The sequence below is a fragment of the Oncorhynchus keta genome, chromosome 16, assembly GCF_023373465.1.
Source record: "Oncorhynchus keta strain PuntledgeMale-10-30-2019 chromosome 16, Oket_V2, whole genome shotgun sequence".
Lineage (NCBI taxonomy): Eukaryota > Metazoa > Chordata > Actinopteri > Salmoniformes > Salmonidae > Oncorhynchus > Oncorhynchus keta.
The window spans coordinates 4,167,111-4,180,167 of NC_068436.1; the positions used below are offsets into that span (position 1 = coordinate 4,167,111).

At 43.6% G+C, this 13,057-nt stretch overlaps 2 protein-coding genes across 5 annotated transcripts in view; both read right to left on the reverse strand.

The window, feature by feature from the left end:
• Nucleotides 1-783: 783 nt before the first annotated feature.
• Nucleotides 784-8,628, reverse strand: mogs (mannosyl-oligosaccharide glucosidase). Of its 4 annotated transcripts, XM_035789112.2 has the most exons (5): nucleotides 8,471-8,628; nucleotides 6,610-6,969; nucleotides 4,681-4,904; nucleotides 4,262-4,455; nucleotides 784-3,355 (listed from the first exon to the last, which is right to left on the reverse strand). In XM_035789112.2, the coding sequence occupies exons 2-5, from the start codon at nucleotides 6,959-6,961 to the stop codon at nucleotides 1,594-1,596; spliced, it is 2,532 nt and encodes an 843-aa protein (XP_035645005.1). In that variant the 5' UTR covers nucleotides 6,962-6,969; nucleotides 8,471-8,628; the 3' UTR covers nucleotides 784-1,593. The 4 variants fall into 4 exon arrangements, with proteins under 4 accessions (XP_035645005.1, XP_035645007.1, XP_035645008.1 ...); XM_035789114.2 differs by lacking the exons at nucleotides 6,610-6,969; nucleotides 8,471-8,628 and adding an exon at nucleotides 6,015-6,184; XM_035789115.2 differs by lacking the exons at nucleotides 6,610-6,969; nucleotides 8,471-8,628 and adding an exon at nucleotides 5,989-6,184.
• Nucleotides 8,629-9,020: 392 nt separating this feature from the next.
• LOC118395368 (programmed cell death protein 4-like) overlaps nucleotides 9,021-13,057 on the reverse strand; it is a 28,670-nt gene continuing 24,633 nt past the window's right edge. The window contains exons 10-12 of the mRNA XM_035789116.2: nucleotides 11,787-11,894; nucleotides 11,231-11,370; nucleotides 9,021-10,904 (exon numbers count right to left, since the gene is read on the reverse strand). Of these exons, the coding sequence (XP_035645009.1) occupies nucleotides 10,853-10,904; nucleotides 11,231-11,370; nucleotides 11,787-11,894 (300 nt within the window). The 3' untranslated portion in view covers nucleotides 9,021-10,852. The remainder of the gene's footprint in view (nucleotides 10,905-11,230; nucleotides 11,371-11,786; nucleotides 11,895-13,057) is intronic.

The window sequence follows — 13,057 nt, forward strand, 5'->3', positions numbered from 1 at the left end:
AACCAACATCAGTGCAATCAGGAGCCAGGCCCTCTGGAATGGTGTTCATACACACACTGCTGTGTTAACAAAGATCTAGCCACTGTACACTATGCTCCTGTCGTGTTTGTATGCGTCTCGACTCTCTGCATGTCAACACTTGAAAAGAAGTTGACACCGGCGATGCACTCAGAGCCTGTCCATTTTATCCAATTTGCCCATGGGCCCCTTCACAACGACGCCTCGCCATGGTAACGGGCACCGCAGAAACAATGACTCTCTGCGGATTGACGTCAGCGGCTGTCCTTCGTGTGTCGCAGTCTGACAAAGGACCAGGATCAGGCTCCCATAGTGGCTCTTTCCTCGCCTCTCCTGTTACTTATTATTATTATTATATTACTTAAAACCCATCTGAGAAAGAGCTCCCAGGGAAGGATCCATGGACCATCTCGTCCAATATGGTGGAGGAGGTGGTTAGGAGAGAGGATGCAAGGAATCAAAGAGAGACAAATTGACCCAGTCACCGATCTGGAGGGTCACTCCTATTAGAAGTGTACATTATCAGCTGTAGTTTAATACACCTTAATAAGCACTGCTATAAACTATTTAAAAAAAGATCTACTTTCATTGAATTGCTAATATGTAATGATTGGTTACCAAAAACCAGAGGCGAGAGTAACACCACACAATGGTAGATTTTGAGCAAATATATGTCTTTCCTAAAAGGTGATAATGACTTGAATGTAAATCATCCTTCCCACAGACACTGAAAAAAAAAGGAAATCAGCAGTCAGAAACAATACATAAGAGTTTGACATGTTTATTGTTCTTTCCACTGAAGATCTAACAAACCAACGCAATGAAGTTAGTCATGTTATTCCGTGCCACTCAGGGTATCTGCTACCAGTGGAGATACAATACATCTTCGTCTTGTTTTGCATTGATAAAATTAACAGGAAACCGTTTGCTCGCAGCAAAACATTTGACGACATCAAAACTTATTTCTCAATTTTATACGGGCTTAAATGAGATTGTATGACGGGACAAAGCAACCCGAAACAAAATTAACCTAGGGATCAAATATTTTAAGACTGAATACACTATTTCTCAATACAAGTATTATTTTGTTCAACAGAAAACATCTGCGGTGACAAAAAAAAAAAAAACGTTTGAATGATTGACTTTGAAAAATGCATCAGTTCCTGCGGTAAGTCTTGATATGATACCATTTGAATGATTTATGTCAAGACTATTCTTTTGCTACTACTATTGTTACTATAGTTCTTAAAAGGTTTCTGACATCAGACAGACTTCTCTCAGTCAGGCGGCACTTGGGGAGTTCATTGAGAAGTATATGGGGTAGTCAAAAATAACCTTTCATGCGTTCTTTTGGGTATGGGCTTTGTACAAACACTCAATGAGACAGCCAAACGTGAAGAATTGGAACATTGGAGTTCTTTAGTTATCATTTGAGAAAATCATATTATTTAAGAAAATCTTAAAATCATAGACCTAACATCTATTGGCATTAAGGAGACAGATGGAGGGAGTAAAAATGGCACATTTTATGAGAACATCTTACAAAAAGCAAGATATATATTTTTTGCATCAGTGTCAATACTGCTCAGCCATTATCAAAACAGTTAGTGCCGACCAGCCGGTGAAGGGGTGGCTCCCTTGCCCACTGCCCGTGCTGTCATTGTACTGTTCCCATATATACCCAGTCTCTGCATACTGTCTGTAAACATTGTTCATGATATTAGTTCTGAGTTCCTGGTAGAGGGTGGCCGCCTTCTCCTGATATGGCCCCTCAGTGTTGCCATAGTGGTGCAGGGCCCTGACAGCCAGGTAGTTAATGTTGATCCATATGGGGCCCCGCCAGTAGGGGGCATCGTGCTCTGTGTTGCGTTTCATGTAGAGTGGGTCGGCCCTGGACAGAGAGCGCAGGCCGTAGGGCGTCCACAGCTTGTCCGCGTCCCTCATGTCTCTGAAGATGTGCTCAAGCTTGGGCGAGTCGGGCGTTAGGACGTGCAGCAGGAAGGGGAATAGGCTGATGTAGCCCAAAGCATTGACGAACTGCGGCTTGGGGGCCCGGCGGACCGAGCGCACCAGGCGCGCCACGGGAAACTGGTGCCTCGGCTGCCCTGGGGGCACATACACCTTCTCCTGCTGCAGCGACACCGCCTGCGTGTGGTTTCCATAGTCGCTGAAGGAGCGAAGCTGGTCTGACCAGTGCAGCTCGTCCAGCAGTGCGTTGTCGCTGAGCGTCTGGTGGGTGCGCTCGTACTCCTGGTGTGGCTCTCCCAGCAGCCGGGCTACGCTGGCCATGGTGCCTGACGCCAGGGCCATCCAGCAGTGCAGGTCCACGTGGCGCTCCTCAGCTGATGGATGCGAGGCCCGCGGATAGTCATCCAGGCCAGATGTCAGCGTCTTGGGATTGAGGAAGAGGTTGGTGTCCTTGTCACGGCCCCGCCAGCGGTAGGAGTTGGGCAGCGGGCCTGTCTGGGTGGTGTTGTACCACTCAAACCACGTCTGGAGCCGGGGGTAGAGCCTGCGGAGGAAGGGCAGGGTGGGCCGTGAGGACTCTGCGTCCGGGTTGGCTTGGAGCTGCTCCACTAGCTTTTGCAGGGCCAAGAAGAGGGTGGGCGGGTTGGCGTTCTCATTGCGCTGCACCACAAACTCGGCAGGAACCTTGCTGCGCGCCTCGTCGCCAAGGATCTGCTCCCGGGGAATCCATCCCTCCATATTGACCAGGTCCAACCAGTGAGCCGTGGCCTCCCGCGTCACCTGGGGGTCCCACTTGCTGAGCAGCAGCTGGTGGAAGCCTTCGTCCCACAGGAACCCCCGAGGGAAGAAAGAACGCGAGGGCACGGCGGTGAACAGAGCACCCTCCGGGTAGAGCAGCGGGTACTCATTGTACACCGACTGGACCACCGACTGGCCGTAGAAGTAACCCATCCCGCCCAGCATGTTGCTCAGCGCCGCCTTGCTGAACTTCACCTGGGCCTGGCCCAAGCCTTTGGCCTGGAGGCCGAACGTCTTCTCGAACTTGGCGTCGAACGCCGCCTTCCTCTTCTCCAGCTCCTCTGTCATGGCTGCCGCAGACAGCTGGTTGGTACGATCGCGGAAGCTACCAGACTCGAACAGGACCTCAATCTGGAAGGGCGTCTGGACGGTGACCTGGTGCAGGACAAAGTCGCTCTCCTTTCTGGGGTCGGCTGATTTCGGCTGGTGCTGGGGTTTGTAGGTGTCCACCGCAATGTACTGCCTCTTCTCGCCAGAGGGGTGGCTGTAGACGAATCTGCGGTTCAAGCTGTTCCTCACAATGTCCGTCAGCCTCTCCAAGCCTGGCGACATGGTCTGGAGGTAGTTGTAGCTGCGGAAAGGAGAGAAGACAAAGGTGAACCACCCTGAAGGTAGCAGAAATCTCTCATGTTCTCATTTTTCCAAAGCTTCCTCTCAGAATTGGAGCAAGGCACCAATATCTTAGACCTGCAGTCACCATGGGGTTTTATACCCTTCAGAGTGCATTGGCCTCCTGGAAAGTGGCAAGACCTGTGATTTCATACTACTTCAGCCAAGGGTCAGGGACAAAGAGTACCGCATACTGACCGATGTGTTATGTTGAATGAAAACTGAAAAGGAGCCTTGTCCTTTCCCGTCTAAATGGCAGACACACTTGTGATCGGCTTGTTTTGGTTGCTGTGTTCCTGCTCTTCCGACCTTCTATTCAACACTCTTTACTGGCCTGCATTGTGGCTTGATTATGCAACCTCCTCATGAAATCTTGCTGTTCCTTCAATTCCTATGCATCGGAGTCTCTATTGACTTCACCACTGGAACAGATCAATGTCTCTCTGTTCTGTCCCTCAAAAGGTTGAACAAAACCTTTATATCAGAGCCAGAACAGCAGTTTGGTTGGCCATCTTCATCGCAGACACCGAGGACATGTCCTCGCTCTGCTTTGTGTCTCAATGCATTGCGGTAGCAGCTGTGCCTTTATTATTTGCAATGCTTTGTTTTATACTACATGATTTCTTTCACATATCATGTTTCCCTCTTGACAGGCTCACCGACTTTATTGATAAAGATTGATTATGTGCTATTTATATTTTTCACTTAGAAAATCTTCTTCTGATTTTCTTCATGTATTTAATATTGCTTGGTATTATATTAATAAGGTCTATTGTGGCATATTTGTCCACTGTTTTCAAAAGTCTTTCTCTCTGATGGTTTTTGGGTTAGAAAATGCTAACGTTAGCAGTTTGGGAGGAGTACCTACCTGGCATATTTGGCACTGGAAGACTCCCCAGCGACGGGCTTGCGGAAGGTGATCTTGAAATTCCCCAGCTCCTCTGAGAACCCAGTGATGGAACCTAGACGGTTCCTCTCTTCCACGTGGGCCTCCAGATAACCCTGGGTGTCGGCAGCAGCGTAGAACATCAGGGAGATGACTGGCGCGTGGGGAGCCGAACTCTGGGGGAAGGAAGAACTGGGTCATGTTCAGTAAGATGGAGAAAATGTTTTGAAACTTAGCGAAATGGGAGAGAAAATCTCTGTGTTCAGTAGCATTCTAATTATTTTTTTTCCATACCATTAGACAATATGAATAGTTTCAAAACTCAAATGTCTTTCAATGTAAGACAAATAATCAGAATAAAATGGGTTTAAAGGTGTGTGAATGTATCCTGCCACACTCACATGCTGCTTGGCTGTGATCCTCCAGGTCCAATCCCCTCCGTGCTCACCGCCCATCCGCTTGACAAACTCTGTGGTGAGCGTAAAGTCGCTGTCGTGGATCTCCTGAACACCAAAGCTGAGGCCATCATGCATCAGCCAGCCATAGCCCTGCAGCCTGTCACCCTGCTCGCACGTGTGCCTGAGGTTCACGTCCACCTCAGAGAACTGACGCATCCACATCATCCCTGTAGAAAAATGGAAACACATTTATTTTATTTATTTCATCATTCCCCAAAATATGAAATGTTAAACATGTTCATGGATTATGTATAAATTAAAATGACTGCTGGTCACATTTTTCTAACGGAAACCCAAAAATCCAGCGTTTCCGTTTGAGAAATGTGGCGCTGGACATTTGACCAGCAGCATTTTAATTTACCGGACATTTAATAAATGTAACGGATCCATACGCAGTTACGTGCGTAACCTGGTTAGAGCGTCCACCCATGGTGCTCAGAATGAAATAAATCACATTATGGTTATTCATCTTAACAAAACAGGCAATTTGAGGATGCAATGGCGTGTGTCCTTCCTACCGAATCTCGATTAGCAATTTGACGAATAGCTGTCCACATGTACTTTTCCGCAGCCAACGAGACGTGTAACGAAAAAAATAAAAAATAAATCACTCGCCTATGTCAATCTACTATCCCCCATAGCAGAAAAGTTGACCTATAATTTTGGTCAGCTTGTTCTGTGCGAGAAAGAAATATAACAGACAAGGACAGTTGAGACGATAGATCCCAAAACCATACAATCAGTAGGTCGAGGCTACATAAAAAACACAATAAACCACACGGCTCATATAACAGATCCGAACGTTTAGCTTAAAATGTTGATAAAAATATTATTTATTCACATTATAAATGCGCAAAAGGCAGTAAGGCTATGCGCGAATGTTCGTTCCCTAATACAATTAGCGGTTTCACGAGACAGATGAAAATATCCATTAGAAATTATGAAAGAGTGGAGATCTAAAGACAACTAGCCTGGGTTGTTAATACGACTAGGATTGTGCCTTTGGCTACGGGACAATTAAAATACAGTTGGTTTCAATGGCGTGTGGAAGTCTTTATAAAAAATAATTACCTGCACGTTTGTTTGAATTTTGGCTAGGCTACTTTGAAGCAAGGAAAGACATGCCTCATAATATGTAGTAAGACGTTAAGGTTTCAAACAATTAAGTATATGTTTTCAAAATCCATACTGCCTCCAGTTCATTGCAAAGTGGTGTGTGACGCGCTGAAGCCTGCCTAGTTGTCTATGCACCTGAATGGCAAGCTCGCTTCAATTACCAGTTGAGAAATAAAAAGATAGGGTTAGTCTTCCCACACGGTCTTATCTCCCTCCATGTTACAGCGAGTGTTTACGGTAGACAAACGGTCACCCTGTGCTTACTAGCATGCTCCGAACACCTGTGTGTTACGGAAGAAGGCCGCCAGAAACGTGTCGTCACTGAAAAATACTGTTGGCTGCAACGGTGTAAAAGTGTACAGTATAAATAGCATTTGTAAAATAATTTTTGATGTGACATGAAACTAAAGGGCTTTATATTTCTCGAACCAAATCTCAATTAATAATCGATCACGTTTAGATAAGGGTATTTGGCTGTTTTAGCTGCCAGACCCAGTCTACCTCTGAAAATAAGATAAAATCCTTCGACCTTAAGGGGTAACGATAGGCTCCTTAAGAGGTAGGTTCCTAACATAAACCCTGATATAATATGAGGTTAACACTTATACAATTGATTTCCATTGTGTTCCTCTGGCAAGTAACTAACAGGTTAGTACTGCTTGCCACATAGCACACACAGTTATTGCCAACTGCCACTTTAGTCAATAGTATTAGCAAATGTTTAAGGATGAATGTAGAGAAACGACAGTCTTGTACCTGTGACAACAGATCTTGGGCTCCTGGTTTTCATCCCAAAGTAGACCTGGGGTCGGTAGGAGCCCCAAAACCTCTCAGGGGAGACCTCAGCGCTGGTGCTGTTGGCATCGAGGACAGGCGGCAAGTGGTGCAAAGTTACCACCCGTTTGGCCAGCGAGGAACGCATGTAAAGGGCATAGAAGAACCAGATAAGGCTGAAGGTGCAGAGGCCGATGGAGATGTTGATGAAGATTTTGCCAATGTCGAGCTTCTTTTTTTTCTCCTTGCGTTGTAGGGTGGCAGGCTTCTCGTCTTTCCTTGTGGGAGGGGGGTCAGCCTCACCGGTCACCACTCTCTTCCTCTGCCTGCCCATCCTTCCAGCTGAGGAGGAAGAAAAGATACAGGTGTCCTTCCTAACTTAGTTGCATGAGAGGAACGTAACCGCTTAGGGATTTTGCCATGAGGTCAATGGTGACTTTAAAACAGTTATAGGTGATAGGAGAAAACTGAGGATGGATCAACAACATTGTAGTTACTCTACAATACTTACCTAATTGGCAGTGAAAAGAAGGAAGCCTGTACAGAATAAAAACTATTTCAAAACCTGCATCCTGTTTGCAACAAGGCACTGAAGTAGCACTGCAAAGAAAATGTGGCAAAAGGGTTTTTCGGCTGTTCGTGCACATTACATTTTTCCCTTTGTCGCTCATTGGTCAACAGTAGGGATTCTTCAATTAAGTGTTCACTGTCATTCAACAATAGACGACTCGTTTTCATGCACATTTTTTATTTGAGAAATACTGCATCAAACATCCTAGTTAACTTAAGAACGTAAATGCTATATCTTTGATTAATTCGGGCTATTTTGTATACTGGCTATGGCATCTCACAGTACTATTGCCACTTGTTTTTCAAAGTGAAGGTCTTCAAAGGGAGTACGAGAGCACACTTGTTCACTCCTCTAGGTGCCAGCCGAACCAAAGCATGCAGAAAGAAGCCTTTAGTTTCTTCCCAGCAATGAGTCTGGATCGGAGTACCACCCCCCAACTATTTCTAGAACGCAAACACATTCTAAACATTCTAATTGGTCACTGAAACCGATGGGTTGGGCCAGAGCCACACGTGGTTAAAGCAGCGTTTTGAAATCATTCATTGGCTTTGATACTTCCATTGCTGGCTACTTGCTCTGTACAACCCCCAAAACGACTGAAGTATGGAGCAAACAGAGCAGCAGAATAACTGTTTAAATTGTCTGGCAAATCTCGCGGAGGAACTACATGGGTCTACAACAGACCTACGTTTGGGTATTGTTTATTTCTACATTCATATTTTTTCCCCCCTCTTGTGGCATTCCGCCTACAGTCAATATATAGAGTAAATTGAAAATGTATTTAACTTCTGGCTTCCGGGGAATATTAAGTTGTTTTGTAAGCTAATTGACAACGCTAGTGTGTAAATACTAGAGTTGCTAAAAGCAGCTAGCTACCTAGACCTCATCTTCAGCAGTAGGCAACAACATTGCTTGCAACTGCTGTACAGTACTAACTAGTAGTTTTATAGCCAATGCAATGTTGCCTCGTCGACTATGAAAAGAAATACATACCGTTACCTGCAAAGTTGTATAAAGAAATACCTTTAACTATTACAACGTATTACATTATTTTAGGAACTGCGCTTGGCAAAGCATGCATTCAAGCTTTTCGGCTAAAGCTAACTGGCTAATGAATGGTTAGCAAACCGGTGGCTGTCACTAAGGTATCGGGCAGACCCGTTTCAGAACGAGTTTGCAGATTTTTGAAAGACGCTTTCATGCCAATAATGCAGTACATAAAAAAAGCACCGAGAAAATGTAATATGGACAGTAAATGGGGGGGAAACTCACCTTTCAAATATACAGAATATCAGCTGCACATAATTCGCGCTACTTCCTGGTCCCCCAGCTCTCGTGAAACACTGACGTGTACATAAGTGTGGACAACCCACGCAAGGGGCATATTCATTACGCCTATTGTTGCAAAGCGTTTCTTAAAAGGAAAACGAAACGGAAATACCTACCCGAATTAAGTCCAAATTAAACTCCTTTGTTGCAAAACGGAACGTTGCAACTGACTAATGATTACACCCCAGCTCGAGTTGTCTGGCCAGAGGTCACAACATTGAATCCATGCAAACCATACTGTACAGTCAACTACTGATGCAATGACATTTGGGACTATGCTATCCTAAATGTTCACTAAACCAGAATATGCAACTATTCTTAAATTAATGTAGTTGAATTGGGACAGGTTGTGCAACGCATTCCAGTGTTGAGCATTCAAACCTATCAATTTTCTAGCCAGTATGGATCGAGCATTTATTTGCCATATGACTACCACTATCATGTAGCGTGTGATAGGAACTGGTTATACAAAAATGTCCCCAAAGAATATTACTGAAGAGAAATATGGAATTTTATTGAAATTGTAAAATGAACTGCATGAGGAAGGGCATTGGAAACAGTTCCAACCTTTTTAAAAGTGGTTCATAGCTATACAAAGATGGCTCTGTGGGGCTTATGTATAAAAACCCTCAGTATTCGTTTTGGACATATTCACATAAGCTGGACACAATGCATTGAACTGTGAATATGATTGAGATGCTTATCAATCTGCAGTTGTGTGATTTGTATAAGTAACAAGACTAAAGATTTTCCTTTATGTATCAGTTATGAACTTCTCAAAATTTAAACACTAAAATAAGTGATTGTATGGAGAATTGCAATCAGGAACATGTGATTCAGAGCTGATGACTCGGAGTAAACGCTGACGTCAGGCACATCCTCTGAGCCCTAGGTAGCGATGACCACTCACTTCTAGCTCATTGTTATAGCCATTCCCAAACCAGTTTATGTAAATAAACGGGGGTGATGACACTCAACCCCAGTTTTATGATTTTAAAAAAATCAATGACAAGCTGTATGTTTTCCCCATCCAGAACCCTCACATTACGAATCGGAGCTTATTACTTTACATTGGTCAAAGACAGGGAAAATCCATTGCATTCCCATACGAGACACTCGATCAGCGATAAGACTTGTTTTCTTACTCTCCTAGGGCCAGACCTGGGTTCAAATGTATTTTCTTTCACATACTTATTGAGCTTTTGATGTAGCCTGTCTGGAGTGCCAAAGGTAGGGAGACTAATTTGTTTCCATTGGACCAGACAAGTGTAATCAAGAGCAATAATGTATTTGATGATAACCCTACTTTTTAAACCCAGGTCTGCCTAAAAGAGATTCCACTGGTTGACATCTAACAGTTGGAGTTTGTGAATGAAACATCACACTACAAAAGCCTGCATGGCGTTCCAGTTTGTCTATCAACAGCTCAGTGAAAGGAAGAGGGGTTCTAGAGATCCTGAGTATTTGTACTGTATATTTCGAGATGCCGATTCCCCACTCCCATTCTGACACTCAATTACAGTGTACTAGTCAGGAGAATCCTCCACTAAGGGGAAGGAGGAAGGCCCTGATCTGGGCTTTTTTTTAATAAACCAGACAGACTTTTGTAACTGCTGCTGTGCTTAAAACAGTTTAACAACCCTGCCTAGGATCGAGATACACAAACGTGGAGTGGACAGAAATAGAGCAAAACCACCAACAGAAAGAAAAATATAACTGTCTTTATGTAATTACAGAACGCTTTGGCCAAAAATAAATGCAGAGGTCCAGGTCATTCCAAAGAGCGATTCAGTTCATAAGAGCTTGCAATGCAGTATGCTGACAAGTTGTCTTTTTTGACAAGTGCTTTGTATTTTTTTTATGAGCGTTATACATGCTAAGCAAAAATAAAAATTTTAAGACAGTCAATGGTGTAGCAAATAAAAATGTCAAGCCAAAATAACCCGTGGCCAGCACAAGACAATACATAATCCTCTTTCCACTTATCCGTTGACCCTTAAACCCATGATGCCATCTTAAGTGACTCCATTGACCCCCCCCTTTCTCCATGGTCTCAACTCAAGACTCAAAGAACAGACTGAAAAGAATAATCACCAACCATGTTTTTTTGTTGCTTTCTTACAAAAATGACCAAAAGAGAAAAAAAAAAAGAAAAAAAGATCGCCCGGTCCTTTCTCCTCGGTCCGCCTTCACCTGATGTCAGTGTGTGGTGGTGATGAGTGGGTCGGAGATAAAGCAGAGGAGTCTGACCGCGAGCCTGCCCAGCCTCAGGCCTGCGGATCTAGGGGCGGTGGGGGGCGTCGAGCAACCCCCCCCTCCTACACACTAGTTCTTGATCAGGCCCCCGTCTCCCTCACTCACAAACCGCTTCCGCCCCCTGGTGGACAGAGAACAGGTGATTCAGTACTTCATAGGCTACCAATGAGTTTAGAAACGAGTCCTCAGCCTTACAATATAAAACACTTGGGGCCTAGTGAAAAGCCTTTTCTAAAGTAATTCATATACTCATTGAGTGGGTTTACATGTACGCTAATAACTTGATTGAAGTGATGGGTCAATGTTTTTAGTCTTATGCAGAAATAGTGCAGTGATTCACCCTCATATGCAGGGAATTGTTGATTTTTCTCAAATGCAATCGCAGAATCCTGGAGGGACTGACTATACCCAAGTGACTAAATGAAAGGGAGTTTACAACACACTGACCTGGAGGGACAGGAGTCCCTCAACTGTTTGGTGATAACAGACTCCTGGTAGCAGAGGTCTGTAAAGGACTCCATGATGGAGTGGGCATGAGGCACATCCAGGTTAATCTCTGGCAGCTCGTCATACACACGCTGGAAGCCCTGGAAGTTACAACACAATACTTGATGAGTAAGCCAATCATAGGGCAATATAAGAAAAGATGAATCAATTCAGTCACTTCAGAGCTTGTCAGGTAACAAACAAATGCCTTGACAGTGACTACAGAGAATAACAATATATACTGTAGTTATAGGGAGAATATGACCGAATACTGTAGCTATATCAGCAATCAGTAAATATGCCTCGACTGAGGATGTTTACGGATGGGTTTAAATCCACAAGATCTGACGTTGACAATTACTAATTTAACATTTGATTCATGCTATGTTAATTGTAGTGCTGGAAAAGGAAAACCTGCAGGCATTTCACTGGAAATAGTTTAGAAGTTCAAGTTATTTTTGTGTGCTAGTGCTACCAGTGAATTTGGTGGTACTTTCTGGTGCGTAAGGGGACGTACCCGGTTCATCTGGTCCACTGTGATGAGGCCAATTTTCCAGAAGGCCTGGAGGAGCTTACACATCTTGACGGCCGTGTCGCCCTTGGACTCTAGCACCATGACAACAGCCTGGCGACCAGCCAGGAGAAGAAAATGCATTAGAGTTCATGCTAATGTCTGAACAGGATGTTTCATGTACAAAATGTTGTAAAATAAAATAAAGTGCCCTAAATGGCACCCTATTCCCTATGTAGTGCATTACCTTTGCCCAGCGCACTATAAAGGGAACAGTGTGCCATTTGGAACACCGGTTATGTCATGGACAGTTTTAAATTCTCTTATGTGGATTGTCAGCTTGACCAAGATGAGACTGAAGAGTGGAGGAAGAATGACAAAAGGCACTGGTCATCTTGCTATTTTCAGTGAGGTTTCAATCCCTTATTTAACCACATTGGGGCATCATTGCTTCAATTCTCACCATACTGCATGGATTTGGCAATCTTGAGTAACAGATTACATTTAATTAGTATCTAGGATACTGTTGCTGATGGAATAATGTTAAGTAATAGTTTGCAAGATAACAGACAAACAAATCAAACTTTATTTGCAGCAGAATGGACCGTAGATGCATTTAAGATATGTTTGACTTAAATCAAATCAAATGTATTTATATAGCCCTTCGTACATCAGCTGATATCTCAAAGTGCTGTACAGAAACCCAGCCTAAAAACCCCAAACAGTAAGCAATGCAGGTGTAGAAGCACCAATTATTAAAAAGGTTTTACTTAGTCTTACCATTATTAAAAAGATTACGCCACACATATTCAACATTGCACACATAGCCAACTAGCTACATAACTATTGAAAGTACAGTAGCGCTATCAATATCCTTGTGCTGACAGCAAAGACAATGTTCAGTATAGAGAAAAAAAAAAGAAGAGATTTCACCGGATGTATAAATGAGAGACATCTGGTTGGCTTTTCCTCTCACTACCAAATATGGTAGTGAGAGGAAGCCCAGTGGCCAGCAGTGTGAGAAGATTGAGCTAGATGGATTTAGCTAATTTTCAATGAAACATTTGATCTCCATGCAGTTAAAAAAAAAAAAAAAAATTAAACAGAAAATATCTAGATACAGTTCTCTTGCATTTTACAATAGCTAACTTTTAGCTACCTACAAACAGTAACATTACTTTAGCTAATGTCCTCTACAAAACATTTGATCTAATTTAGATAATGTATCAAATTGAACTATATTTATCTTGGTGGCGTTAAGTCTCAACAACGACTAG

Coding starts and splice junctions, on each gene's coding strand:
- mogs (XM_035789112.2), bottom strand. CDS start 6,961: ATGGGCAGGCAGAGGAAGAGAGTGGTGACCGGTGAGGCTGACCCCCCT. Junction 4,905..6,609: donor CCCAAGATCTGTTGTCACAG/GTACAAGACTGT, acceptor ATTTTTCTACAG/GGATGATGTGGATGCGTCAG. Junction 3,356..4,261: donor TCCAGTGCCAAATATGCCAG/GTAGGTACTCCT, acceptor TCCTTTCCGCAG/CTACAACTACCTCCAGACCA.